The sequence below is a fragment of the Vitis vinifera genome, chromosome 5 (assembly GCF_030704535.1).
Source record: "Vitis vinifera cultivar Pinot Noir 40024 chromosome 5, ASM3070453v1".
NCBI lineage: Eukaryota > Viridiplantae > Streptophyta > Magnoliopsida > Vitales > Vitaceae > Vitis > Vitis vinifera.
This window is the reverse complement of record NC_081809.1, coordinates 2,634,022-2,661,971: the sequence shown is the minus strand read 5'-3', so window position 1 is coordinate 2,661,971 and position 27,950 is coordinate 2,634,022. Positions and strand designations below refer to the sequence as shown.

General features: G+C 33.8%; 3 protein-coding genes across 7 annotated transcripts; 1 reads left to right on the top strand and 2 right to left on the bottom strand.

Moving 5' to 3' along the window:
• Positions 1-94: 94 nt before the first annotated feature.
• LOC100266683 (protein GFS12) lies at positions 95-11,635 on the bottom strand. Its single transcript, XM_010651363.3, has 16 exons — positions 11,398-11,635; positions 11,217-11,305; positions 8,620-10,794; positions 8,100-8,427; positions 7,806-8,021; positions 7,563-7,635; positions 7,266-7,471; positions 7,115-7,177; positions 4,135-4,343; positions 3,905-4,016; positions 3,288-3,809; positions 2,011-2,321; positions 1,677-1,920; positions 1,530-1,603; positions 1,100-1,235; positions 95-499 (listed from the first exon to the last, which is right to left on the bottom strand). Exons 1-16 carry the CDS (start codon positions 11,521-11,523, stop codon positions 350-352), a joined length of 5,034 nt encoding a protein of 1,677 aa, XP_010649665.1. The 5' UTR covers positions 11,524-11,635; the 3' UTR covers positions 95-349.
• A 267-nt stretch (positions 11,636-11,902) lies between these two features.
• Positions 11,903-14,954, top strand: LOC100244351 (uncharacterized). 5 transcript variants are annotated; one of them, XM_002274642.4, is made up of 6 exons: positions 11,908-12,048; positions 12,376-12,512; positions 14,015-14,083; positions 14,349-14,424; positions 14,516-14,580; positions 14,673-14,954. In XM_002274642.4, the coding sequence occupies exons 2-6, from the start codon at positions 12,387-12,389 to the stop codon at positions 14,751-14,753; spliced, it is 417 nt and encodes a 138-aa protein (XP_002274678.1). In that variant the 5' UTR covers positions 11,908-12,048; positions 12,376-12,386; the 3' UTR covers positions 14,754-14,954. The 5 variants fall into 5 exon arrangements, with proteins under 5 accessions (XP_010649664.1, XP_059592729.1, XP_002274678.1 ...); XM_010651361.3 differs by having other exon boundaries at positions 11,911-12,048; positions 12,369-12,512; XM_010651362.3 differs by lacking the exon at positions 14,015-14,083 and having other exon boundaries at positions 11,903-12,048; positions 12,369-12,512.
• Positions 14,955-18,810: 3,856 nt separating this feature from the next.
• On the bottom strand, positions 18,811-21,717 carry LOC100249505 (beta-xylosidase/alpha-L-arabinofuranosidase 1). The gene is made up of 7 exons (XM_002274615.2): positions 21,342-21,717; positions 20,949-21,254; positions 20,673-20,842; positions 20,417-20,517; positions 20,004-20,339; positions 19,504-19,917; positions 18,811-19,430 (listed from the first exon to the last, which is right to left on the bottom strand). Exons 1-7 carry the CDS (start codon positions 21,708-21,710, stop codon positions 18,811-18,813), a joined length of 2,316 nt encoding a protein of 771 aa, XP_002274651.2. The 5' UTR covers positions 21,711-21,717.
• Between the last annotated feature and the right edge of the window lie 6,233 nt (positions 21,718-27,950).

The following is a 27,950-nucleotide window of genomic DNA, read 5'->3' as shown; positions in this document are numbered from 1 at the left end:
ACGAGGCTTCTTAAGCAACTAAATTATAATCAATATCTTGAAATTTGTTAAGTGGTAAAATGGATCGTTATCTCATAAACTTCATATACAATGATTTTAGCTTTTCAATTTCGGGCCCTGTTTGTTTGATTATAATGAAAAATGATAATATATAATATTAACAAAAACTAAAAAAATATTCCTGCCATATTTTCTCAGGAAAAAGAAAAGGTTAAAAAAATCACCCACCAAGAAAACCCAAATGAAAAGATAAAAGGGTTCAGGATTTACAGTGAAAGTGGGAAGGGCCAGTTGAGGGAATACCACCAGAGCATGATCAAACTTGTACAAATAAAACATGGCTTCATTTCTAACAGCAGATTCTCAGGTAACCATCTTCAGTTCCAACAAGAAATAAACGTGAGAAGGGCAGAATGCTTATACTTGATAGCACTGACAAGTGTCTTGTTCCGCGATCTGGCATGTAAAGTTTCTGAGGTGTTACCCAATGCTGCCCTTCCTGCCACATCACATTCACACAGTCAACTGAGATCAATGTGATGAGTAGAATGATGAACCCGACGAATCAACAGGATTTATGATTATAAAATCATCCACAAGAAAGAAAAATAATTTGTGTAAATGGGGGAATTAACCAAAACAGTAGAAATGTCCATTTGTTCATTATAAGCCTAAAATAGAGCTTCTAAAAAAAAAAAAAGGAGCTTCAACTGAGTTAGGATCCTGTTCTTAGACATTTCCATGTAAATCTTATCTCTCCAGTAGGCTACTTGTAGAATAAAATGCTTTAACCTGAAACTCTTAATTGTGGAATTTCTAACTTTCAACACACTCTTAGCGGTGTGATTGACTATGGTTCCTTGAAAATAGGCCTACTACAACTAGACGATTCAATTGATTGCAACAATGTTCTTGTTCAAATTCTTATGAAGGTGGTGGATGGGGAGATGGGTGATGCCAATAATATGTATTTTGCCTTTGTTTTTTGTTATTACCGAGCTTTTGCGTGCACATGCAAAGAATATTTATATTTATTATGATGCAATTAATATGCTTAAAGCAAAAAGAAAAAGGTGAAAGAAAAACCCTAATTGCGTACCTCATCTGCAGATCTGGATAAAGAAGAGAGTCCAATCTTGTTTTTGGAAATTGAAATTATATCTTGGCCCCATACAGAAAATCCAGATACACCATCTGTATGACCTCTGAAAATGATAGGTTCTGCTGACCAACCCCTGCAAGAAAAGTTCATGATAGGCAGTTAGATGGGAGGCAATCTCCATGTTAAAAATATGATTTTACCAGTACTTTAATATTAAAATTGTTATATGGGTCAGCCTTGTAAAATAGCTGTCCTCGTTCAAGCTTACCCAATATATTCTATGTTTTTCACTATATTCTTCAGAGTCCTCAATGAAGTTTCACTCACTCTAGAAGACAACAGTATCCGTATCCTAGAAGGAATCTTACTCTGTCTTTAAAGAGCTCCAATCGAATAGGGTTATAAAACAAAGTAATTTTGTTATTACCTTCTGAGGTCCCAAATTCGTAAAGTCCTATCAAGAGAGCTGGACACGAGCAGATGATCCTCCCGTGCAGCCAACTGTGTGCATCAATGAATAAGTGAATCATTCAATTGTTAAGGGTGTTGTTTCTTTGTCAATTCTTAGACATACCTTTGTGATATATCCATCATGAGCACGCCAAGAGGCAATCAGATTGCCACTCCTCGCATCAAGCAACCTGCAACTACCAGAACTAAATCCAGCTGCAATCCAAGATGGTAAAGCAGAAGCTCCATCTACTTGCATTCTGTCAGATCCACATGAACAAACAGCAGAGACGAAAGAAGGGAACCCAGAATCGATAGATTCACTTCTCCACAAATGAAGTTTTTGACCTTGCACAACATCAATGAATCTGCATAGTATAATGAAAATTTAGAAAATTCAAGTGCATCTAAATAGATATTTTCTGTCTACATCAGCTGGGAATGAAAAATCAATTTACCTGAGAGAACCATTTCCTGTTCCAACTACAAGCTTTTCAACAGATTCCAAGAGATGCATACAAGTGTACAAGCTTCCATCAAATGCACTAGTCAGTATCCCACTTGTCAATGAATTGGGATTCAGCATATTGGCTTGGTCATTGTTAATCTTTGATGCGGAAGATAAAGGACTTGCAAGATGCAGAGAGTCTGCTGATGGTTCAGAAAATACTTTTATTAGCTTTCCTGTTTGGCTATTCCAAATATGTATTGTTCCATCACAAGAAGCTACCCTTCCGCTTGATGACAAGATGCAAATATCATTCACAACCTGAACGTTGCAGCAAGCAATTAGAAACAAACACAGTAGCATTCCATTTGCAAACAAAGGAGTGTTCAGCATTTACTAGAACAAGAAATTATTAATTTATTGGTGGGGAAAAAAAAAGGAAGGAAGAGAGATATGAGAAATGCTGCAGATTAGCATTCTCTGAGACTGACATTAGGTCACCAAGCACAGTAGCATTTAGCACCAATGCCACTTTTCTATACTTTATACTAAATATTTTCCCAGACCTGATCTATGAATCTTGACCAATATCTACACAAGAACTCAACAATTTAACTATATTTTGAAGTTAAACCACTCCACAATTCCGTTTTCTCAATTAAACTGAACAAGGAAGAACATGTTGCTACAATAGGCCAACCACAATTAACACTGCAGAAAAGATTTCACACACACACATAGATATGGATATAGATATATATGTGTGTTTGCATGTATGTATGTATAAGAGCACAAAGAGCTCTACAAGCAGACAAGGAAAAACACAAAAGACCAAAAATGGAAACAACTCTTGATTGTTACTTTTCCCAAAACAGGAACTAATTTTGGAAGGCTACACCTCTGTTCCATGAGTTTAAGCTGCAGAACCACTAGGGAAAATTTACCAACCCATCAATTGCATTTGGCACACATTCATGGCATGCCCCTGAGTGCCACTAGGCACCAACTGGCCTCTTGGAATTTGGCATCAATGCATAAAGGGTTGATATCAAGCTGAAAGCCAGTCAAAAAATTATCTCACATCTATGATGGATCATGCTTGCATACTTCGATACATAAACCCTGATGCAGATAGTTGGAACAAAGGTTTCTGCACTACTTGTTCTGAATCTAGTTGTTTCCTCAAGTGAATTTTTTTATAAATAAAAGATAAGTTGCCTAAAATTAAACACAACTCATTTGCAAAATCTAATACAGAATGTTCCAATTAGGATAGAGGAAACAGACCTCCTCATGGCCATAATAGCCAGAGACGCAGTCAATTCCAGTCAATTCCCACCTCTGAATAGTTCCCTTGAATCCTGGGCCAACTCCAGCAGTGAAAACTGTACACTCATCTTGGCAAACAGCTAAAGATCTCAGAGCTCCATGATGGGCACGTGCAGAGTGTATAACAGAGGCTCTGATCTTCCATGGAAGTTCATCTTTTAGACCCCCTACACGACCAAGAAAATCAGGACCATCCCAGCTAGCAGCGGGACTAGGGAACCAGAACCAGGGTTCACGCTTCCCAATGCTTGAAGATGCTGCATGCCTTTGAACTGGGTCCTGATGAAGACTATAAAACCTTTTTTGAGCAATCAAGTTTTTAGCACCTCTAATTCCTTGTGACTGTGGTATTGACCACCCAACTCCATTAAGCAACAGTTTAGCAGGATTGTACTCGGACACAGAGCCTTTGCTGAAAATGGGCCTATTAGCACTTATATTTTCTGCACCAGTTCGAGATGATTCACCTGTATGTTCCCACTGAATTGTGACAAGTTCAGAAATCTGAAATGCAAAAACTAACAATGTGCATGAGTAGGCGTGGCAATGATCTGGGAAGAACAAAGCAAGCACACCTTCCAATTATGACAGCGTAGAAGGTATTGTTCAAGAAGCAACCATGTAGCACAACACTGGCGAAGTTTCTCTATTCCAAGAAGAGATGCAAAAGAAGGATATAAAAGCAACCTGCAAATGCCTTACCATCATCAATACATGATGAAGACAACAAGGATGCATGAAAAGCATTAATCCCATGCTAAACAGAATTCTTAAGCAGATGATAAAGAAAATGCCTAGCACCCACACAAGGTCCATACGGCTTCCCATGTGAGCCTCCTCATCTACTTTTGATTTGGCAAACTTCAAGGCTCTTCCTAGAGAGCCAGATCCATTGGCAGTTTCCTGAGAAAAAGCAAGCTCATCAAACAGCTCTTTGAGTTTTGGCAGAACATGAAAGGCTGTTAAATCTGGTCCAATCCGCTGACAGAGTGCAATAAGATAGTTAGCAGCAACCTGGAAAACAAAGAACACATTGCATAATAAAAAATTATATAACTAAACAGCTCAGATGAGATGTATATATTAAAGGAAAAACAAAACACGGAAGTTATGGCGCACTAGGCAAAAACTCAATATGGTAACAACTGATTGAATCAAATTATAAGTGAAGGTTGGTATGGAGCTATTGATTCTTCAAGTCATGACTCTATTAAAAAAGATTACTGATTCAAAGTTGTCCTCTAGAAGCACTTGGAGGACTAGACAGGGTAAGGCAATGAAAGAAGCATTATGACACATCAAGGAACATCGCAGAAATGAGAGCTTTCCACATTTATTCATATATTCCTTAGCAAATGCATTTTTGATGCCACATGGAAGAAGCACAAGCAACACTTGCACCCTGTAGCATTACATTAGTGACTCAAAATTTGCTTTTAATTTTGTAAAGAAAAAATAAAGCCACATAAAATATTTGTTATTTGAATTGCTAGTTCTGACCAAAGAAGGATTAGGATACAAATGAAAACTTGTCCAACAAATGGTCTCTGGAATCATATTCATCAAGTTGATGAGTAATCAGTATATAAACTCAATCCCATCAAAAGAAGTGGGGAAATTTTTATAATTTTATTTTATTTTACTACAAATTAAAAAAAAAATCTAAAAAAGAAGCTCATACATGGCCCTATTTCCAAGGTACTCCTTAATGGACTCCATTTAAGTACTTAAAGTTTGGGATTCAATACAGGCGTGGTTTAATAGAAGATTGGCCCCTTGGAAGAAGCAATACTTGTCTAAGGGAGGAAAATCGACTCCCACTGAGAGCACTCTCTTGAGTCATCTCGTACTCTTCATGTCCCTTTCAGAAGGACCAAAGAAAGTGAGAATCAGATTGGAAAAAAAAAAAAAAGAGGTATCCTGTAGGGGATCAGTTGGAGAGAGGAAAATGCAACTAGTTAGTTGGAAAACAGAGTGGATGTATAAGAAGTTTGGAGGCTTGGGTATAAGAAAATTGGATGTCCTAAACAGTGCTTTGTTAGGCAATTCACTGTGGAGATATGCTAATGAGCAAGATAGCCTGTTGAGGAAGATTATCCAAGGTAAGTTTGGGGAGGTGGTGGGAGGGTGATGCACATTAGAGTTGAGAAGGGCTTTCAAAGTGGGTTAGTGGGAAGACATTACAAGAGGGTGGGAAGAATTCAGCCTTAAATCTTCTATTTTGGTGAGAAATGATCAAAGAACCAAATTCTGGTTGGACAAATGGATAGGAAAGTGCTCCTTGAAAGAAACTTCCAGTTACATTTTGAGCTACAGTTTTCCAGGAATGAAAGAGTGGAAATTTTGTGGGAGGCAGGAGAGGTTGAGGGCCAATGGGCCCAATGGTTCAGAAGACATTTTCAGGATTAGGAGATGGGAGAGGTTGTGAATCTACAAGAAAGGGAAGACAACTTAAGAGAGGGGAAAAAAAGAAGTTTCAAGTAAAATCTTTTTGCAACTCATATGTGCTGAGAATGTAGAGTTATTCCCTGAAAAAGAAATTTGGGGTATTTGCGACCCACCCTCCAGGAAATTGTTTTTTAAGCATGGGAACCAGAAAATTGTGAGGCAATTTACTAGCTACTTTTGGGATGCAGTGGGTGTTTCCAGGCAGAGTCAGAGATCTCCTATTGGGATGGAAGTTTTGGTGGTTGGATAGGAGGAAGCATAAGGTTTAGCAAATAGTTCCCCTTTGCTTGTTTTGGTGCATCTGGGAAAAAGCATAATAGTTGGATTTTCAACGAGGAGTTTCACAATCAAGAATTGAAGGAGAACCTCATTTCATCCCTTGTGGAGTAATCTAGAACCCTGTAGGGGCCGGGGAACTGTACATTAATTAACTTTTTAGATAGCCCTAAACTGTGATTAATTAGGCGTTATTTATATATTTGCTATTGGATTATAAAAATAACTTTAAGGTGCTAAATTTTTTTTCTCTGCTTTGTAGACACTGTCTTTCGTCCATCCCTCCTCTTGTTGGACAGCTTTTTCGGTTGTTAGTTCTTCACTATATGGTTGTAACCTGTGACATGAAATGTTTTTGTAAAGAGGTCTTTTCTTTATACAAAAGGGATTTTTGACTTGTTTGTTCTAACCTGCTGATCATGGCTTGTAAGACCTTTTAGGCTTTTACTAGGGAAATTCTTAATTTTTTCCACAAGCAACAGTTCATTTTATTAAGTCCTTGATTCTTAACTTATTAATTACTAGTTCTGCTTTTAATTTATTCTTTTCAATTTTAATAATCCTGATAGTGTCCTCGGCTTGCCTTGGTAATTAGTTCAACAATTTAGCCTTAGCCAAACAATTTCATTTATTTTTTATAACACCTTCTATAATGTAGCTCATAAATCACAGCTATCCACTTCAAGTTATACAGGACTCCATGGCTTCTCAGGATGTTTAAGAGCTTGTTTGGCAGTGATTCTAGAAAGCGGTTTTAGCTTAAAAAGTGTTTCTAAAGAAAAAAAATAGGTGTTTGGCAAAAAGTTAGGAAACACTTTTAAATTGAAAAATCACTTGTAGTATTGGAAAATCACTTGTGGTGCTTCCTGGAGAAACACTTCATAAGTGATTCTTCTAAAAACACTTATAAAGAAAACACTTCCACTAAAAATACTTCGAGTAAAAACACTACCAAATGCACACTAAATCAAACAGGATCACTTCAGGCAAAGTTGACTTCTAAATGGGGTCATCACTAAACCATGTGTAAGTGCACTACAAATAGACCAAATTTGAAATACCTGGAGCACTGGAATTTCCAAATTCGCCTGCATAAGGACCATAACATGCACAAAACTTTGATCCTGTGTAATTATGAAGATAAACTATTAATTTGCAAAACATTATACCAATGCTCAATGTTAAATTAAAAAGTGAGAATCAAATGGATACTTCAGTAAGCTCCTTTACAACTGCCTCCTTTGGCAAGACTGTAACAAGACCTTCGAATGCCATTAGACAATCAATAAGGGCTAAAGCACTCCAGCTCTGCATAGGCTCAGGCTTATTCATAGATGAAACATCAATACAATAACGGACAACGTTTTTCAGCAATGGTAGAATATGTCTGGCAATGAAGTTCTCCCCGAAAAGTCCACCTGAAAAGTCAAAGCAGAAAATTACCTTTAAAAGCTGAACATTTCTTTTCCAGAAAAGACACCAGTCCCACACCCAAAGAACTGAAAATACCTATTCTAACCAGCACATCAATTCCATCAGTGCAGAGTCCTTTCCCAAAACAGTGAATCAGAGGCAAGATTGTCTGTGACAACACTAAAGGTTAGTATCTTTTATAAGAAGGAAGCAAAATTGTCAATGAAAACATATCCTTGTTGATAGACACATATCCCTGTTCTTCCCATTATTCCTTTATATAATTAAATGTCTTAACCTATTAGAAAGCAAAATCGGTAGCTCTAAAATTAATTTAACCTGATGAACTGTTATCGGTACTCCAAGCTCTTCACTAGAGCCAATCAGCAGAACAGAAGCAGCAGAAGCTGAACTCTTATGAGGAGCAACAAACAAATTTGATATCACCAAAGGATGCACCATCTCCAGATATGTTTGTTTACCAACCCGGTTCCATACCTCCCGCACAAATGAGTCTTGGAGAAGAGAAACTTTCAAATGTGAATAACCTGTAGCCTGAAATGACTGTCTAAATAAGAATTCAAGAAAAAAGTTTATTTGTGCAAGTCAATAAGATTAAACTTCATAACTAGCCTGTAGAATCTTCTGGATGGCAGGCAAGACCAATGACTTTACTGCTTTTGACTTCAAACATTTTAAGAACTCTTTTAGAAGTATATAAGCCCACTCGGCCTCAGTATCTGATAATGGAGCCACCACAAGTGGCAAGCAATAGGGAGCACACATTTCAGCTCCAAATGCTCCCATTGCTTTCAAGGCTCCTTGTTTTGCAAAATTTGCAGCATATCGAAGACGAGATCCATCTTTTGCTAAAAGCTGAAGTGGGGCAACAAACAAGTAGGATGACCTGACTGTTGTGAGAAAGTATGGAGATTCCAAAAGGCTTTTGGCAGAGGGCCTCCTAAATATTTTATCAAAGGAAACAAGATTTTAGTTTGAGAACAGAAAAATAAATGCATAATTTCATAAATTTGCAGATAAAATAAATAGCATAACACAATGCTCTGGAAGACTTCAAAACTTGATATACATGTGTGATCAAAATCTTCATCCAGATTTCATAATGATAAAATATAAAAACTGAAATCAATACCTTCTCCAATCCTTCAGAATGCATGCTTCAACAAGTGCTTTAGTGTGAGGAGGAAGTTCCTGTATTAATCCAGGTAAGATGCCATTCTCTAAGTACATGGCTAGTGATGTTGAATCAAAAAGTGGCCTCCTCAAGTGAAGTTCTGCTAAAATGCAACCAACAGAAAATATGTCCTTGGCAACATCTTCAGAAAGAGCCCTTGAACAATATGACTTCTGCCTCCAAAGTAATAACTCTTGATATCCCACAGAACCTTCATCATCCACTTCAATATAATCAAGAAGATAATTTAAATCAATCTCAGATGGGACCCCATTCTTGTTGCCAAGTTCAGGTGTCTTAGATATGCCTTTTTTAGAACTCTCACTTGGTGGCTCTTCTACAGATGAGACATCATCAGCAAGATTTTTGGGATGATAGCAATAGAGAGGACTCAAATGCCAAGCATGTTCAGAAAATGCAGCTGCTTCTTCTAAGTCTTGTAAATACACAGTTTGAGGAAGGAGAGGTTTCTCACCCACTAATTCACTCCCTTGGCATTGATGAACAGCTAATTTATTGGTGCTATTACCCGTTTTCCAGGTAGCACATCGACGAGTAGGGTGAGGTTGAGTGAAGAGCTGGCGGCGTCCCACCGACCTTGGCATCATGGGCTCTGTTGAAGGCAGCATAACATTCATGGCAGCCAAAGCTGCCTGGCCGGACATTTTGTATCCAAAGGTGATATCAATCCAATGATGGATTTGGCATGAGACTTGGTCACTTTCTAACGCATCTCGATGCACTTTAATGAATTCCTCAGGACTTCTTGCCCATGAGGGTACTGCTAAATCAGCCATACCAGAGTGCAGAGAATGAAAAATTTGAGGATCACAGTAGAACTCTGGGATGCATTCATCTGGGGTCCATTGATAAAGTCTTTGCATATTGGAAGGATACTCATTAGGCTCATAGACTGAACGGACAGCCAGACGCAGAACACTCAAAGGTAACCTCCTTGCTTTATAACTACATACAGCAAGTTCAGAAAGGCACTCATCTGATACATGATGTGGGATTTCAGAAGTTGAATACGTGAAGTCCAATTGCTCATCACCTTTTGCCAACCGCCATTTGCTCTTGCTTAAATCCCGCCACCCTTCATCAACATTCTCATCAGGTTTTATGCTGAAATCTATTACCCATGGCATTACCGTATGGAATGTGTGATCTCCCCACCTTCTCCCAGCTAACCTGTTTAAGATGAGTAGATACTCAAAATTACTTAGATCTCCCCTCCACCACCGATCAAAATTCAAATGCCAATCTATGGATGGGGAAAGCTTCAAATCAGCATAAAGATCTTGAGAAGGACAGCCTGCAATGAAACAACCCAACCTTGAGGAGGAAATAATGGCACATTCTTCATTTCCTGAACTTAGATTGGACCTTAACCATGGGTTATCACAAATGCGCAGCCAAGACCAGCATGAATCAGTCAACATTACATTAGATGGGCATATATTGCCATGGGTAACCCCTAAACCATGGATATAAGCTAGAGCAGAGAGTAGCTGATAAATCAAAAACTTCATATGCCACTCGGAATTTAAGGCATTGGGGCTATAATGAAGAATGTTTTCTAAGGTATAAGGAGCTTTTGGAAGCACTAAATTAACATAATCAGATGTTTTTAGCATTCCAAGAATGGGGGCTATGTTTGGATGCCTCAGACAACCAGGGAAGATATCCTCATTGAATGATGGTATGCCAACTAAATTAAGAAAGTTTATGCTATCTCGACCAGTTGCTTTTCCTTCAATCAGAAGGCTAAGTGAGCACAATACATGATCTTCCACAGACCCAGATGAGAAGTCGGAAGCAAGCTCTTCAAATATGAAGTCTGAACAAATGCCAATCCGAGCAACTGGGGCCAATGCGCTAATCATCCTTGAACAAGAAAACCTACTGGAATGGTTACATTTAGAACTTCTGGACCTTAATCCAGCCGGGATTATTTTTCTATCACCATTCAACAAAGACTCAGATCTGTTCAATAAAGAATCTGAAGAAGCAGTTTCATCAGTGAGATTTGGAACACCAACCTCTGCTTGATGTTGATTTATTTCTGATACAATGATGTCACCAATCCCCTCCTTGTAACTGCCTTCAGGATTTTCCATAAAATACTCATCACTGACAGAGAAGAAAGTAAGGTCAAATCATTTTGGATCCATATTCATATAAAATAACAAAGCCACGAAGATGTAACATCTTCAGTTTATATCAAATTTATTCGGTATACGATCATAACAAGTTTAGAGAACATGTTACAAGTTTCTGACACATTCCCAAAATCACTGAGCAGGTTGATCCCGATGGAATAAATCCAAAAGCTAATGTTATAAGGACACCATACCATTCATCAGTCACACTTGGAATTAAAAACCACTGAATTAGGGTTCAAGACAATCAAAATGAGAGAAATACAGCTCTCTACAAACTACACTTCTACAAAATAGTAAAATCCCATTAATTTATCATTTTCTGAAGCAATTGAAGAAAACAACAAACAAAAAGGACGCAAGCAGAAAATTACAGAAGAAATTGAAACATACACGTATTTGGCGAGGCAATCGTTAGCATGAGTGGGCATACACACCAATATGAACTCAGCTGACGCCGCCTCTCCATTAGGATCGGCCATCTGCATCATCAAAAAGTAAAAATCTAATCACATGCGGACCAGAATTGAATTGAAGAGACTAGTTTAGCGTATGTAGAAGGCAGAAACTTCACCTGAACAACGGCACCAGAGCCGAAGGGGAGGCCAGAATCGGAGACGCCATAGGAGAATATCAGTTTGTTGGAGAAATCGGATTGAAATCGACGCTGAAGGCACTCGAAGCACGGTTCATCCTCCATTTCTGGTCTCAGTTTGCCTCCATTTTCAACTGCAAACTAATTGGGTGAGCTCTCAAACACAAATTTGGATGGGTGGAGAGGAAGAAGACACTTTGCCTGGTTTTCAAGTTAGACGACGTCGTTTTTCTGGAGGCAGCGTTCTGGACTGTGAATGCTGGGTAAAAAGGCCTATTGGGCCTCAGAGAAAACACGAAGTTGGGCCTTTGAAAGCAGGGCCCTTTGAAAGCAGGGCAGCTTTGTAGGTAAGTAAAAGAGGCTCCCTTCTATGGGCTTTACATAGGTTGCAAGCAACTTCATAGCTTGGTTGCATTTGGGAGCGTCTCGAGCGCAAGCCAATTTGAATTATATTGCCGATTAAAATCTCGATTTGAGTCAAATATAAACAAAAAAAATAAAAGTCCGAAACTACCCCTGTTCTTTCAGTAAAACGACACCTAGCAACCCTACTACGGAGCCAAGGGTGTTCTGTCAGTTCATTTGTCTCGGCTCTCAAATCTTCTACTGTGCTTTTTGATCTAGGCTTCGGTGAGTTATTCTTCAAATCTTAAACCCTATTTCTTTTCCCTTTCAATTTCTGTAATCTGCACCTGTTGGATTCTGAGAAAAGATGCGATGCGAAAATTAACGATATCAATTGTTATCATTTAGAAAAAAATGGAAAAATTTTGCCTCTTCATTTTGTTTCGTCTGAAAATGGAATCATTTATTGGAAAAGAATTAGTAGAAGCTTTAACCAATTGTTGAAAATGGTTGCTTTGTAATATGGATATGGTTTCTTTTTTGATTTTGTGATTGTGTTCTCAATTTATCTGTGAACAATCCACATTGAACTCATTGATCTCAAGATCCCAGTATTGTGTACCATGGAAAACTCTGTGATTGACAACAAGGATGGTGGTGTTAATGACGATGGTGTTCAAGTCACATGCTTTACAGAGGTTTCTGATGATGTTACTCTCCATTTTCAGATCATACGACTTCACAAACAGGTGAGGATGTTGCTTTCTTTAGCCAAACGCTCCAGTAATTTAGCTTTAGACTATTCTGTTAATTCATTGTTTCATGATTTGGTTCATCATTATGCAAGCAAATAAGCTTGCTTTAGTCACTGAATTTTAGGTATCATTACATAAAAAACAGTGATGAAAAGTACTTCAGTTCTTTTAAACAGTTTTTAAAAACCCTTACCTTTTAACAGAAGCCTTGAGTTTTTGTATTTTATTATATATAGAAGTTATTACTATTTTCTGTTCTTAAAAACAAAAAAGACATGGTGTACCCAACCGGAACTTACAGTTTTTTAGTTTCAGATTGCATTGATTGTTAGTGAATTGTGATTTTGAGAGTATTATCAAGCATTTCTCTTTGATTGGGTTGGTTTTATTGTAGATCAGAAGTGCGAAAATTAGACAAGTTATCCTTTGAAGGTGGAATATGAAACAACACAATAAACACAAGTTACACAACCTGATGGAACCTAAAACCAAAAAGACCTTGAAGGGTTTTGCAAGATAGAACACATAGAAAAATAGGATAAAGGGAACAAAAGGCCTGAACATATAACAAAAGACCCATGAGGGAGGCAGGTACTCCTGTAGCATAGAAGCACCTTGCTTAGGTGAAATATCTGCTAAATGGTTAGAGGAATAAGAAATACACAAAAAAGGAGTAGCCCAATTGTAATCCTGCGCCCCAAGAAGTCCTATTTCTGAGGCCCTGTTTTCTTCGGAGAGGCCTAGATAAAACTGCAGTGGGATCCTCCATCAGTAGGTTATCATTAGGTTTCAACGAACTTGTCTCGATTAGGTCCTCCAACAGAGCTAGTACTTCTGCTGCTATAGCATGGCCCACATTTGCCTGCTTGGAGAAAGCTTTTGCTGCAACTTGCCTATGATCTTGAAACATGCCACTGATATGTATCTGTCCCTGATTATCCAACGAGCAGCCATCAAAATTTGACTTCATGCCACCAACTGGGGGGGGGGAACAACTGGGTTTGCCCTGCCATGAGAATCCTACTGAGCAACATAAGGAGGAAATGAAGCAGATTGTATCCCACAAAGCCTCCAAAGCTGCTCCTAGCATAGCCACCAAATCAGTGGCATAAATCACCAACATTTTTGCCATCTGTCTAAGGAGGAGAACCCAAGACAACCCTGCTATTCTGAACAGTTTATGCTCTATGGTCCAATGTTGATGTATTTTAAGCCTTATTTTACAGTTTATTTTTTAGAGTGTTTGTTGAAGTAATCAAGACAATGATGAATGGATTATTGGAGAACTCAATTATATTGGACACTATGAGTATGCGATTCCATTTCTACTGTAGAATAGTCTACTCTTTTGTCATGACAGCAACTGTTATTTGTCATCTATTCCTTCTCTTCATTTTGTTTTTGTCTGGATTTTTGGTTGCAGTTTGACTCAAAAGTTAAGTTGTTTGGTGAGATTTAAGTTTCCAGTTTCGATATTGGTGGTCTTGGTCTTGTAGATATATGCTTGGATTGGTTCCAACTCTGCCAAGTTAGGACACATGTATGCAGCCGCGTCCACAAGACCTGTAAGTTTTGGGTTAAATTTTTAAATTCCCTTGTCTGCAACTTTTGTAAATTGTTTGTTGCTTACATGGCCTAATTTTGGGACCAAACTTCACTATTAGTCCCGAGGAATGGTTCAACACAACTAGCTACAATCAAAAAAAGATATTAACTTAAGGATGGCATAGAATGAATTATGAATGGTATGATTATTATTATCATTGACAGTAGCAAACCATTGTCATCATTCATGGTTTCATCATCTTGCTATTTTATGATTGTATACAGAACAATACAGTGAGTGTGACTTCAATACTAGGAGGAGCTTCTGATAATACAGGATCTGGCATTGCTCGCCGGTTAGGTAAATTGTATTGTGAATTACCATGTGTAATAATTTTGAAACCATGTTGTTACAATCCATGGCTGGCTGACATTCTAATTGAATTTATCAGCGTTGAGGACTGGTGTCAATATAATTCTGGCTTGCAATATTCCTAAAAATAACCCGATGCTAGAGGCATGATCTCTTTCTCAAAACATTGTCATACCATCAACATCTTCATGGGTTTTCTTAGCAGTTGATCTATTTTTGTTTTATTCTCTTTGCAGGCAGAGGCTGAGAAAAAGCTGGTACAGAAGCTAATCAATTTGGGGTACACTAGGCCAAAATCTGAAGGTTCAACCTCGTAAGAGATGCCCAAGGACTAACATGCTGTACAATTTTCAAATGCCTCTCCCTTTAGAGTAGATTTGTTGGCATTGTGATGAACATGACATTTCTCTCTCATTTTCGAGGGTAATATTTGCACGGTAAAAGTTCTATTGAACCGGACGAAAATAGATAAACATGTTCTATTGAAATGGACAAAAATAGATAAACCTTGGATAGAAGTAATGTTTTATTTTTCTTTTGTGCTTTCATATTAAGGTGATGTTTGTTTTTTTACTTAATTCTAAATAGAACCTTAATGCTTAATAGTGTTAAATATTAGGTTGTTTGTTTCTGTAGTATTTTGTTTCTATTAAGTATTAAAAAATAAAGAAAAACCAACATGTTATTTTTTCTATTTAGAAAAAGCAAAATATTTTGGTTTTTTTTTGTTTATTGAAAAGTTTATAATAAGTCATAAAAAAGTAGAAAAACAAACAACTTAAATTCTGAAAATAAACAGTTTTCAACAAAAAACCAAAAAATCAAACACCCTCTAAGTATTTTATTTTTTAAAATAACAGGTTCTTTTAAGAAAATTGTGGGAACAAACACAAAAGCTGTAATTAAGCTTAAATAAGTAATGTTTTTTTTTTTTTTGTGCTTTCATATTAAGGTGGTGTTTGTTTTTTTACTTAATTCTAAATAGAACCTTAATGCTTAATAGTGTTAAATATTAGGTTGTTTGTTTCTGTAGTATTTTATTTCTATTAAGTATTAAAAAATAAAAAAAAATCAACATGTTATTTTTTCTATATAGAAAAAGCTAAATATTTTGGTTTTTTTTGTTCATTAAAAAGTTTATAATAAGTCATAAAAAAGTAAAAAAACAAACAACTTAAATTCTAAAAATAAACGGTGTTCAACAAAAAGCCAAAAAATCAAAGGCCCTCTTAAGTATTTTATTTTTTAAAATAATAGGTTCTTTTAAGAAAATTGTGGGAACAAACACAAAAGCTGTAATTAAGCTTAAATAAGTAATGTTTTTTTTTTTTTGTGTTTCATATTAAGGTGGTGTTTGTTTTTTTTACTTAATTCTAAATAGAATCTTAATACTTAATAGTGTTAAATATTATGTTGTTTGTTTCTGTAGTATTTTATTTATATTAAGTATTAAAAAATAAAGAAAAACCAACATGTTATTTTTTCTATTTTAAAAAAGCTAAATATTTTTATTTTTTCTATTCAGTAAAAAGCTTATAATAAAGCATAAAAAAATAAAAAAACAAATAACTTAAATTCTGAAAATAAACAGCTTTCAACAAAAAGCTAAAAAATCAAACACCCTCTAAGTATTTTATTTTTTATTTTTTTTAAAATAATAGGTTCTTTTAAGAAAATTGTGGGAACAAACACAAAAGCTGTAATTAAGCTTAAATAAGTACTTCTGGGTTTTGAAACCTATCCAAACAAGGCCTAAACCTTTACATGCAGATTAATCTGTCTGTCCAGGCTGTTGGTTAATCTAATGTTCTTCCCTCAGCTAAAACTGCTGTTGCTGCTAAACCCATAAATGAAGATAAATTTAGTTCATGGTGATAATAATGATGTATGAAGTATAACTGACTCTTTCTTTCCTTTCAGCTCTAAATAAGATCAACCAGAAATAAACACTTGTGGACTTGTGAGCTGTGGCACAATGCCATTGAACGTTATATTTGGTTGATTGGATATAGAAATAGATAAGATAGAAGATGAGATAACATATCTTATCTCATATCTGGTTGATAATAAGATAAAATAAAATATCTCATAATTAATTTATCATTTAACTAAAAATGAGATAAGTGATGATTGATAATAAGATAAAATAAAATATCCCATAATTTATCATTTAAACAAACATGGAATGAAATAAGACTAATAAGTGACGGGATATATCCCTTCTATACGTACGGGAGATATTGATCATAAACTAAGTGTAGGATATGCATATCCCATATATATATATATATATATATATATATCATAAATTTATTTATTTTTATATTGCTTATTTTACATAATAAAAAAATAATTTATGGCTAAAAAATAAGAACTAAAAAAACACTTATAAAATATAATGCAAGATAATATATATTATTTTTCTGTATTAAATAATATAATATAAAACTTTTATTTATAAAGTTTAAATATTTTAATCATGAATATTATTAAATATAAGAGAAATTTCATATTTTTTAAATAAAAATAACAAAATGTAATATAATTTTTATTTTAAACATTAAAAATAATATATGTTTCATTTTTTATTAATTTTATAAACTAAATATAAATATAACATAATATATGAATATATAATATATTACTATCACGAGGATAAGATAAGATATCCTATGACATACATATCCTATCATATCATGCCAATTAAAAATAGCCTAAATGTATATATTAAATAAATATCCATTGGTGAAATTTTTTTATAAGTTGAATAATAGGCTTTAGAAGTTAAAAGTTTAATTAGAGATTTGTACATATTTAAAATATTTATGATTTAAAACAAAATTTAATATGAAAGTAAGAAAAATGTTATTTTCCTTCCAAATTATCTTTAATTTATGCTATGAAAGGACTCATTAAATATCTAAAATAATTTTTATTATACCAACACTATCATCTATAAACTATGATTTGATTTGCTTCACCTTCTAACTTGAAAGAAAAAAAAAAAAAAAAAAAAACCTCTTGTTCAAATTGTTCTTTGACTCTAAAATCCTAACAGTTGTCCTTAATTTGCGTGAGTGTAAATTTGTACATAAAATTATCATTTGCTAGAAATGCATCCCTTCTTCCATTACTTCTGGTATTCTTAAATGATGCACTTAGAGACCATGATATCTATATTATTAAATACCTGATGTTAATTCATCAAATTTAATAAGCTTTCATAAAAATAACATCATGAAATAACTCATCAAGATAAAGTATGTAATTGTTTATCATGACCTCTATTATTATAAGAAATGCATGATAATAATAATAAACTGATAATATCTTATATCATAAAAAACATATTTATTCTGCATAAGATATGCTAAGAGTATGACATGATAAGTGATAACCTACAACTATTGGTTCATTAAAAAAAAAAGTGAAAAAGTTTCCAAAATTATGTCATAATGTTAGTGACGTAAAACAATTTAAAATTTTTATTTTAGGTAATATGGTAAAGTATTGTAATGTTAATATATATTATATTTATGTCATTCTTATAATTTAAAAAGAGAACTAATAGTTTTATAAATGCCTTTTATACCTCATGAATCCAAGATCAATACAAGTATCTTCCATCTATACAATGAAAAAAAATTAAATTAAAATAAATTGTTAGTGATGTAAAATAATTCAAATTTTTTTATATTAGGTATTGTTGTAAGGTATTATAATGTTTGTATATTTATGTTGTAAATGTAGTACTACTTAATGTATTAAAAAATGGAAACTACGGAAATCAATAACAAAAAATGATGAAAGTCAAGAAAAAAAACATATTATACGAATGAAAAAAAAAAAAAGAAAATCAAATATAAAAAGATTTTTTTAATTATTTGATTATGAAACACTAAATTATTTGAAAATATATTTTCCTCAAATTATTATTTTTTTTCTTTTCAAAAATGAGATTGTTATAGAGAACCTAAATATCTTCCATCTATGCAACAAAAAAAATTAAGGAAAATATTTCTCAATTGAAAGACAATAAATATGAGCATCAATGTGGGTTTCATATTACCTTTGGCTTTAAGTAAGATGATAACAGTTGATCTAATGGTTCAGAAAATAAAGACAAGATCATGGGAGAGCATGAAGTCTTTTTATGACAGGATTTCTTGTTGGATTTTCTTCGAGGATAGACACGATATGGAGAAGAAGAAGCTTTAGAGACTTCTTCACTTGTATCCAAAACTTCATATTTTGCCTTCTTTTAAGGCAACGACTTCAGTGGAATTTTTGCACTTTCTTCTCATCCTTTACAAGGCTTATTAAGATGCATGACCCTTCCGGGACATTATCACCACCAGGCTGGTAATTTTCCCATTAATTAACGTAGTTGACATGAAAAGGAAACGCGACTGAAGTTGTATTATCACCCCCAACCTTGATGGTGTGAGAACCAGAAGGCAAAAGGGCATAACCAGTACTGTCCACAATACCCAAGCTCTTGCAGACATTCATAGAAAACTTCACCTTCTCTGTACCTCCTACCTTCACAAAAACCCTCTCAAATCCAACCACTTTCTTGATATGAGTCCCAGCAATCCCCAATGGAGGGCTTGAGTAAACAACAACCACTTCACTTCCATCCATCCTCCCCACATTCTTCACTGCAACCTCAAACTCAATACTCTCCTTACAACTTAAATCATCAACGAGAACTGCTGGACAGTCTGGTACGAAAGTATCGTTGATGTAAACCATGCTGCGGCACCTTTGGAGCTTTCTCAAGTTGATGTTGGTCCACCTTTGGGAAGTTGACAGTGAGTAGGAGAAGTTGGTGTAGCTCATTCCATAGCCAAATGGGTAGACAGTGGAGCCATTGAAGAATTTGTATGTCCTCCCTGGATACCCTAAGCTATCAACTGGCCTCAGGGCCATAGATGTCATGGGCAGCATATCAACATAATCTGCTTCATACCATGTGATTGGTAATCTCCCTCCTGTTACAAAATACATTTGAGCTTTTCTTCATCTATATACAATGTCATTGAAGAGGGTTTACGAATCCCTTACCAGGATTGTATTTCCCAAGGATAACATCTGCAATGGCGTTGCCTCCTTGCTCACCAGGATAACCGGCCCACAGGATGGCAGCGATTTTCGGGTTGTCCCGAGCAAAGGAAATATCGACACCGCCACCAGACATGATCACAAGAACCACAGGACCGGTGGAAAGGTCGGCAACTTGGTTGATCAGCTGAGTTTGGTAGCCTGGAAGCAGGAGATCCACTCTGTCCAAGGCCTCAGCCTCAATGGATAAATCAGTCCCTGCAAATATTATCGTAGCATCTGCTCGCTTTGCAGCTTCCATGGCATTGAAGATGTAGGTCTCGTTCAGACATTGAACATCAGCGCATCCCTTCTCGTATCTCACTTCTCCCATTGAGGAAAAGGCATCAAGTGGGGAGACATAGTAGCATGGGATACCTACATATACATAGAAATTTATGTATATAGGTTACAAATTCTAACAAAAATATGCTTAGCTAACTGGTATTATTTTCTCATGATACCTGCATAGTTTCCGATCATAGCATCAGTGGCATTAGCATGAGGCCCAACAAGCGCTATATTCTTAACAGATTTCAGTGGCAAAGTCGCATTATCGTTCTTCAAAAGAACGATTCCTTGTCTTGCAGCTTCCCTTGCTAACTCGATGTGTTCAGCACTGCAGATATCATCCTTTCCAAGAGAGGCAAAAGCCGGGATACCATCAAAGAACCCCACCCTCATCAGCAAAACATAGAGGTACCTCAGTGAGTGGTCTAGGTCAGCCTGGTTGGCTTTCCCTTGGTTCACTGCTTCAGTCAGGGAACGATTGTTGAATGTACCGCAGTCCAAGTTCATGCCTGAAGAATTTTCCATGTCAGTTAGTACTTGAAGGGAAAATAGTGTTTGATCGATCTATCAGTCTGGAGAGGCTAACCTGCATTTAGGGCTTGTGCAGCAGAATCGCTAAACGAACTATCCAGCCATTTTTGATCAACCGCCATCACTTCCACTGAATCACAGTCCGAAACTATGTATCTGTAAACTCAAAAAATCAAAAAAAGAAAAAAGAAAAAAGAAAAAAAAAGGAAAAGAAGAAGAAGAAGAAGAAGATCAAGAGTAGTATTGAGTACTCTAAATACTTTTTCATATGAACGTAGAGATGTATTAATTCAAGAATTTAATTGAAGTACCCGTGAAGATCCCATTCTCCTCTAATGGTCTGTTTGAGGAGTCTTGAATCAGCACAAGAAGGAATTCCATTAATTTTATTGTAAGAGCACATCACACTGCTAACATCACCCTCTTTCACACACATCTCAAATGGAAGAACAAACGTCTCAGCCATATCTTGCACCGAAACCTACAAAAACACCCAAAAACAACCCACCATTTTCAATCCATATATATCTTCCTTTAGCATCAAGTTATGAATTAATAATTATTTATGAGAATTTAACATATAGTACCCTTGCATCAAAATGCACCCGATCCGCGCCCTTCCAGTTATCAAGATCATAGGCAGCATAATGCTTGCAGCATGAAGAGACCTTGAGGGGCCTAGAGTTCAAGTCCGTGGTGTTCTCAGCTCCCACAACATCCTGCAGGCCTCTAACGTAATTAACAGCATACAAACCAACGAGATGAGGATCTTCCCCGGGCGTCTCGAGGATTCTTCCCCATCTGGGATCCCGCACTACGTTGATGTTTGGACTCCAAAATGTCAACCCCGCGTTCCCTGAATTGTACATGGCTCTTGCCTCAGTGGAAACCGCCTGCATGAAAATGTTGAGTAACAGACATTAACATAAGTTGGAACTAATGGAGAAGAAAAGAAAATTAGTAAACTTAGAATCACAGACCTGGCCAAGGGTTTTCCACAGCGACTGGTTGAAAGATGCAGCTGAGAGGATTACAGTGGGAAAGCTGGTGGCTCCCGGAACAACTTCGTCGAAGAAGACACACCGGCCGAAGTTAGAGACGCCGTGGAGGGCCTCCGACCACCAATTGTACTTGGGCAATCCTATTCTTTCCACCCCGGAAGCTTGGTCTCCGGTCTGCATCACCTTTTCTGACAGAGTCATTCTGTCTACTAAATCCTTCGCCCGAACCTCATATGGGGATGAGGAATCACAGTAATGGAAATCTTTCATATCAAGGCCTAGTGCAGCAAACCTTGATTCATCACAGACGTAAGTGTAATTTCCATCTATTGGACCTCTTGCAGCCATTGGAGCTGCAGCTGGACCATCCTTCAACGGAGATTTTATTGCTGAACAAACAGCAAAGAACGCAATCCAAACAATGGAAAGAGAGAAAAACAAAGACCTCAACAACTTTCCCATGTTTGTTAAAGACAGAAGGCATCCAAGTGTGAAGGGAGAAACAGTACACCTTCATTTATAAGCAGGTTATGGGACGATTGGTATCACACATGCACCATTTCCAAAAATTCTCATATATGAAATGGAAACTTATCTACAAACCTAGATCTTACCTTCAATAGATTTTGTCATACATGGTATTCTAGACTATCTACCCGCAATACATTAATATCCCTTTACCATTTTTCACCTTTTCAAGATATATAGAATTTCTCGTAAATTAAATGCAGAAATATTTTGCTCTAGCAACAATTTTCTTGAATTATCAGTGCATGCAATAATATTCTAATTACAAAATGATCATATTTTTATTTTCTTTACTTTTAAATTATTATTACCATTTTTGATAAGATATAATTCCTCGTCATTAAATGCAGATAATATTTTAATTAAGAATTTGTTTAGCAGTGATTGTAGGAAATATTTCTAGCGTAAAAAGTGTTTTTTAAAAAAATTAATTAGTTGCTTTACAAATTTTAGGAAATATTTTTAAAAATCTAAAAGATCATTTATAATGTTGAAAAATCAATTAAATGGTTTTTGAAAAAAAAAACTTAAAAATAGATTCTCTTACAAACACTTACAGAGAAAAAACATTTTCATTAAAAACATTTTGAATAGACACATTGTCAAACCGACTCTAAATTTCCTTAAAATGATGATATTTCTATTAGATATTTATATTATTATTACTCTTTAATTATTGATGCCTTTTTAGATAAGATGAAATTTCTTGTTATTAAATGCTTGTAACTAGCAATAATATTCTACTTAAATCCCTTAGGATGATGTTTCCATCTTTTCTTACTCTTAAATTATCGCTACTTTTTTTTGGATAAGGTAGAATTTCTTATCCTTAAATCAAGAAATATTTTCTTCCACCAATGATTAGAATATTACATCCCCTTAAAAGGAACATAAAATATATAGGAAAATTGTAGTTAATACTATAAATCCTAATGTCTTTCCTCTCTTCTCGCCTATAATGCTAATAAAGCAAATACTCCCTTTCCTATCCCTTTAATTTTGTCATAGTGTTTTGTACTAGATGGTATTTAATTAACCTATATTTTACTGTCTTTTAACTTTTGGAAGCCCATTTTCATTCGGGAAAAATAAATTAGGTTATTTGATTAAAATGATTATTGAAAACCTAATTTTAGAAATCTAATCCTCCATCATTTTTTGGCCACATTTTAACCAAAATACCTTCATTATTTTTTTTGTAAAAATAACTCTCTCTTTTAAAACCTATATGTGAATACTTAAAATAATTAAAAATATTTATATCAAAAATGAGTTACTCTTAAAAAATATATATATATGAAAAAGGTTATTAGTTTTAATTTTTTTTCACTTCATACATGAAATGGAAGCTTACCTACCGTAAACAAATATTTAAACAAATATTCATACATGAAGCGGAAGCTTATCTATAAGAAAGTTTGATAGATGATTTTCATATTTATCTAATCTCATGTTTTGTTTGATTTTGTTTTCCTATTATATCTATTTGATTTTCAAATTTTATTTCTATTTATTCCGGAAATTGTGAATGAATTTGGAATCAAAATCATGAGGAAAAAAAAAAAGAATTAAAATTTGAGCTTAGAATCTTAGGTAGCTTATTTATGTATGTTAAAATTTCGTGAAGTCATGCAAAGCAAGCAAAATTATAAATAATAATAATAATAATAATAATAAAATAAATAAATAAAATAAAATTTGCAAATAATTTTTTTTATTAAAAATAATTATGGACTAGAGACTCGGTGTTAATATTATTTACAAAAGAATGTTTTTTCTTCAATTCCTTAGCTTTGATCACAATCCAATAGATGAAGATGGAAATTTTTTTTTGTTTTGAAAATCGATCGAGGGCTTAGGGTGACTTATTCTCAAATGACTTTGTTAAAATGAGAAGATTATGTGTGTAATACTTCTATGATTTCTCAACCTTATGGAAGATTTTATGAAGCCTTTTTATCTTATGAAGCCTTTTCATGTGAAGTTCTTTTGGTCGATCCTATTCATCTTTTGGCCAATCCTATTCATTAAAGGGAGTGTGAAATTGGGGAACTAAATTTAGAATCTTTAAGATTTAGTTGCTTAATTCAAAGAATTTAGTTTTATAATTTTAGCAAATGTTAGTTTCATTAAGGAAATTTATTGACAAAAGAATATTTATTTTTAATTCTCTTATAATTTCAATTGAAAATTTTGTTTCCTTTTAAAATTTGCTAACAAAAAGAATATTTATTTTTAATTCTTTTTAACTTGAAAAACTTAATTTTGTAGCCTTGTAAATTTCACTACATATCATGTTTTGAATGCATGGCATGTGCCTAATGTGTATGACTCATTACTTGTCAAGTTCAAATTTTGTTCAACTAAAAGATTATAATTTCTATAATCAATTTAGTGGTAATTTAATCAACTAAAATTCTGATATGTACAAATTCTCTCATTACAAGACATATCATATATGAGGTGGGTCTTGAAGTTATCCTTCATTCTTCTTTAATTTTTTCTTGAATAAATATTTTAATGAAAAATTCTCTATTTTAAAATCTTTCTCACATTTTCCAAATGCAATTTTGTTTTCTTTCATTCTCTTCACTTGGTATCAAAGGAAGACCTTATATTAACAGGAAAAATTCTTATTTGAACATCCACTTTCCTATTTTCATAAGCATCCTCCAGTATATCTTCTCTATTTTTTTATATATAAAAAAGACAATAATTTGAGGGACTCAACTTGATCCTCAACGAGAAGTCTTTCACCTTCAATTGACTGTATTCATACTTGATCACGTGCCTATAACTTATAAGTTTTATTTATTTATTTAAGCTTGGTGCATGGAGTTATGAAGTTACATGAAGCATGGAGCAAGAAACGGGTTCTTTTTACTTTTATTTTTTACGTGTCAATCTTCATTTGCTTCAAGGTAAATTTTTTAATACTCCAAAAGAAATTTTTAATAAGCTTAAATATCCATAAATATATATATATATATATATATATATTTGAAGTCTTATATTCATATAATCAAGTGATTATTACTCAAAAAAAGCATATTTAAGATAATAATTCTCATGAGTTTCACATCTTTTAAGTAGTAATTATGCCTAAATTACTTAATTAACATGTTGTTGCCCTTACAAGAGTTACTAACAAGTTTTATAAAGTTTTGGAGTCATTTCAAGGTATGATTTTGATAAATTGGTGACAAAAGAGATGAATCAAATCAAAGAGAACAAATAAAGTTGATGATGATCCAAATGCATAGTGAAAGAAGTAATGCAATTGGTTTGGACCGGGATTTGGAGTTGATTTGGAGGTAGTTGAAGTGGAATCAAGAGAAGGAAATAGAAGAAATGACAAAAGAAAGCTTAAAAATCAAATATTTCCATTTCGTATGACTGCAAAATAGACTAGAAGGTGGAATTATGTTGCAAGCTAAAACAGAATTGTTAAGTTGATTTCGCATGATCATGCAAAAATTTCGCACAATCGTGCGAAATGCTCCGAAAACCTGTTATTGTTGTTGCTGATTTTTTTTTATTTCGCACAACCATGCGAAATAGGCTGAGTTCGTGCGAAATGGTCTTTTTATTATTAAACTTCAGATTGCTTGATGAAGAAGCTTCCAAAAAACCTCTTAGATGATGTCAAGTGTCCACTTGACCTTTTCTCATTATAAAATATTTTTGGATATTTTTAATTGTAGAATTTTCTAGATTTTCTCTCTCTATAGAATTCTCTATTTTCCTTCATTTTCTCACTAGCCAAACATGTCTTGTGAGACCAAATCTCCAAGCATGAGTGACTAAATTTTGTTTTTCTCAAAAGAATGAGGATTTAGAGGCAAGATCTATGGTGAATTAGAGAAATGAGCTTTAATTGCAAAGGTAATTTGATCCAATTGATTGATTAATTGAATTTTGAGGATTTTTCTTTTCAAATTATTTTAGACGACTACTACAATGCAAACTAGGTAAATTCATTAAATTCTTAAAGCTAGATTTGATGAGATTGAATAGTTGCATTATGTAAATCATTGGAAGATAATTTAAGATGAAATGAATATATGATTTGAATTGATCTCTTGGATTAAATGACCTAATTTGAGGAGAAATTAGATTTAGACTTAAAGTTAAATCAAAAATCGGTTTAGATGAAAATTTAGGTTTTCAATCTAACTTGATGAAAATTAGATTTTAACATCTATTTACCATGAAAATTGTTTTATAGAAAATCATAACTTCGGGAATTTCATTTCCTATTAATTTTTCTTCTATTTTACATTTCATTTTTCTTTTCAATTTGAGACCATTACTAGATTGATTTTTTACCATGAATTTTCAAATTAATTTCATTTGATCACAATCATTTCTTTTCCTCTCATTAAAGCCTTAATTACCAAGAACAATTCATCCTAGTGGACGACACCTAAAAACTACTATACTACAGTAGTTTGTACTAAAACTACTTTTTGATCGGGTAAAAGCTACTCTAAAATAGTGAATTAGGTTATAAATTTTGTTTGATCCAATGAACAACGAAAAAACAAGTAGTCATCAAGCTCAAAGCAGTATCGTGTTTTTGACACTTAAGTGTTAAAGTCTTCATATATGCAAATTGACTTAAATAAAATGTATAGTATTGTTCAACTTCTCATAATTAAAATTGAAATTATATTCAACAACTATATAGGCAATCATAACTTTGACATTGTGTGGTATTGTACTTTTAACACTTGATGCAACTTAACTGCTAAAGTCATTACTTATGTGAATTGACTTTATTTAGATGCATAACAACATTAAACTTCTTAACACTTAATTAAAATTGACAGTATCATATTTAACACCATGTATAGACAAGTCATAACCTTGACTCTGTGTGGTATCATACTTTCCACACTTAATGCGATTTAAATGATGAAGTCTTCACTCATGTAAATTAACTTGACTTGGATGTATAGTAGTGTCCAACTTTAATATTAATTAAAATTAAAACCATATTTAATACTATGTAGACAAGTCATAATCTTGACCTTGTGTGGTATGTAATTTTCAACACTTCAAGTAAAATTAGGCTCGCACTTGACTCCCACATATATTTTTTTTCTCTTATTTATTTATTCATTTATCTTTTGTGTTGGTAACTAACCTTAGGTAGTTTCTAGAAGTTGGATTGAATTTGAAGAGTTTTGTAAAAGCTAATAAAAGCCGTTGAATCCAAGTGTAGAAGCTTGAAGACTTACATTCAAAGTCTTGAATAAGTGGAACCTTTACTCATAAAAGAGGTTAATGAGAGTGGACATAAGCTTTGTTTTATTTAACCATCTAAGAGGAAATGAATGGGATGAGCTCGACAAAAAGAAAATTCAATTGAATGCTAAAATCATTTACTTTTTATATTATGTTATTGATAAAAATGAATACAATCATGTTTGTCAATATAAATCGGCTAAAAAAAGTTGGACTAAAATATTTAAATATTTTAAATATTTATTAAAAAATATTTTCTATTGATAGAAATAAACATTATATCGCATTCCGATATTTGTTATTAAAAAAATATGAAATTTCACTTAAGTAAAATAACATTTATGATTAAAATATTTAAATATTATATTATATATATATATATATATATATATATATATATATATATATTAGTAATATTTCATAATATATTTTATAAATATTTTATAGGCTTTTTTTAACCATAAATTTAATTTTTAATAAAAAAAATTATTAAAAATTTGATAAAAAAATAAATATATTTATGATACATAAATTATGTATATCTTATATTTGATCGAACATATGATTAGATAAATAAAGGAAAAATTAATTGGTTAAAAGGAATTAAATAACCCCAAAATTTGTGAATCTAACTCTTTCTATATTTTTATTTGAAAAATAACTTGTTGTGAACATAAATACCATTTATCATCTTGAGTATTTATATGTAGTTTTAAAGAAAGTTATTTTTATAAAAAAAAAAAAAAAAAATGATGTCATTTTTATCAAAATGGGACTAAAAAGGAAGAGGGTTAAATTTCGCAATTTCAA

What these genes read in the sequence shown, in the direction of transcription:
- LOC100266683 (XM_010651363.3), bottom strand. Translation starts at nt 11,523, where the DNA reads ATGGAGGATGAACCGTGCTTCGAGTGCCTTCAGCGTCGATTTCAATCC. An exon ending in TTGTAAAGGAGCTTACTGAA is followed by an intron (nt 7,178 to 7,265) that starts GTATCCATTTGA and finishes ATAATTACACAG; the next exon opens with GATCAAAGTTTTGTGCATGT. An exon ending in GGAAGCCGTATGGACCTTGT is followed by an intron (nt 4,017 to 4,134) that starts GTGGGTGCTAGG and finishes AGGCATTTGCAG; the next exon opens with GTTGCTTTTATATCCTTCTT.
- LOC100244351 (XM_002274642.4), top strand. Translation starts at nt 12,387, where the DNA reads ATGGAAAACTCTGTGATTGACAACAAGGATGGTGGTGTTAATGACGAT. An exon ending in TCATACGACTTCACAAACAG is followed by an intron (nt 12,513 to 14,014) that starts GTGAGGATGTTG and finishes TTGGTCTTGTAG; the next exon opens with ATATATGCTTGGATTGGTTC. An exon ending in TGGCATTGCTCGCCGGTTAG is followed by an intron (nt 14,425 to 14,515) that starts GTAAATTGTATT and finishes TGAATTTATCAG; the next exon opens with CGTTGAGGACTGGTGTCAAT.
- LOC100249505 (XM_002274615.2), bottom strand. Translation starts at nt 21,710, where the DNA reads ATGGCTGCAAGAGGTCCAATAGATGGAAATTACACTTACGTCTGTGAT. An exon ending in GGAGAATGGGATCTTCACGG is followed by an intron (nt 20,518 to 20,672) that starts GTACTTCAATTA and finishes TTGAGTTTACAG; the next exon opens with ATACATAGTTTCGGACTGTG. An exon ending in TGCACAAGCCCTAAATGCAG is followed by an intron (nt 20,340 to 20,416) that starts GTTAGCCTCTCC and finishes AAAATTCTTCAG; the next exon opens with GCATGAACTTGGACTGCGGT.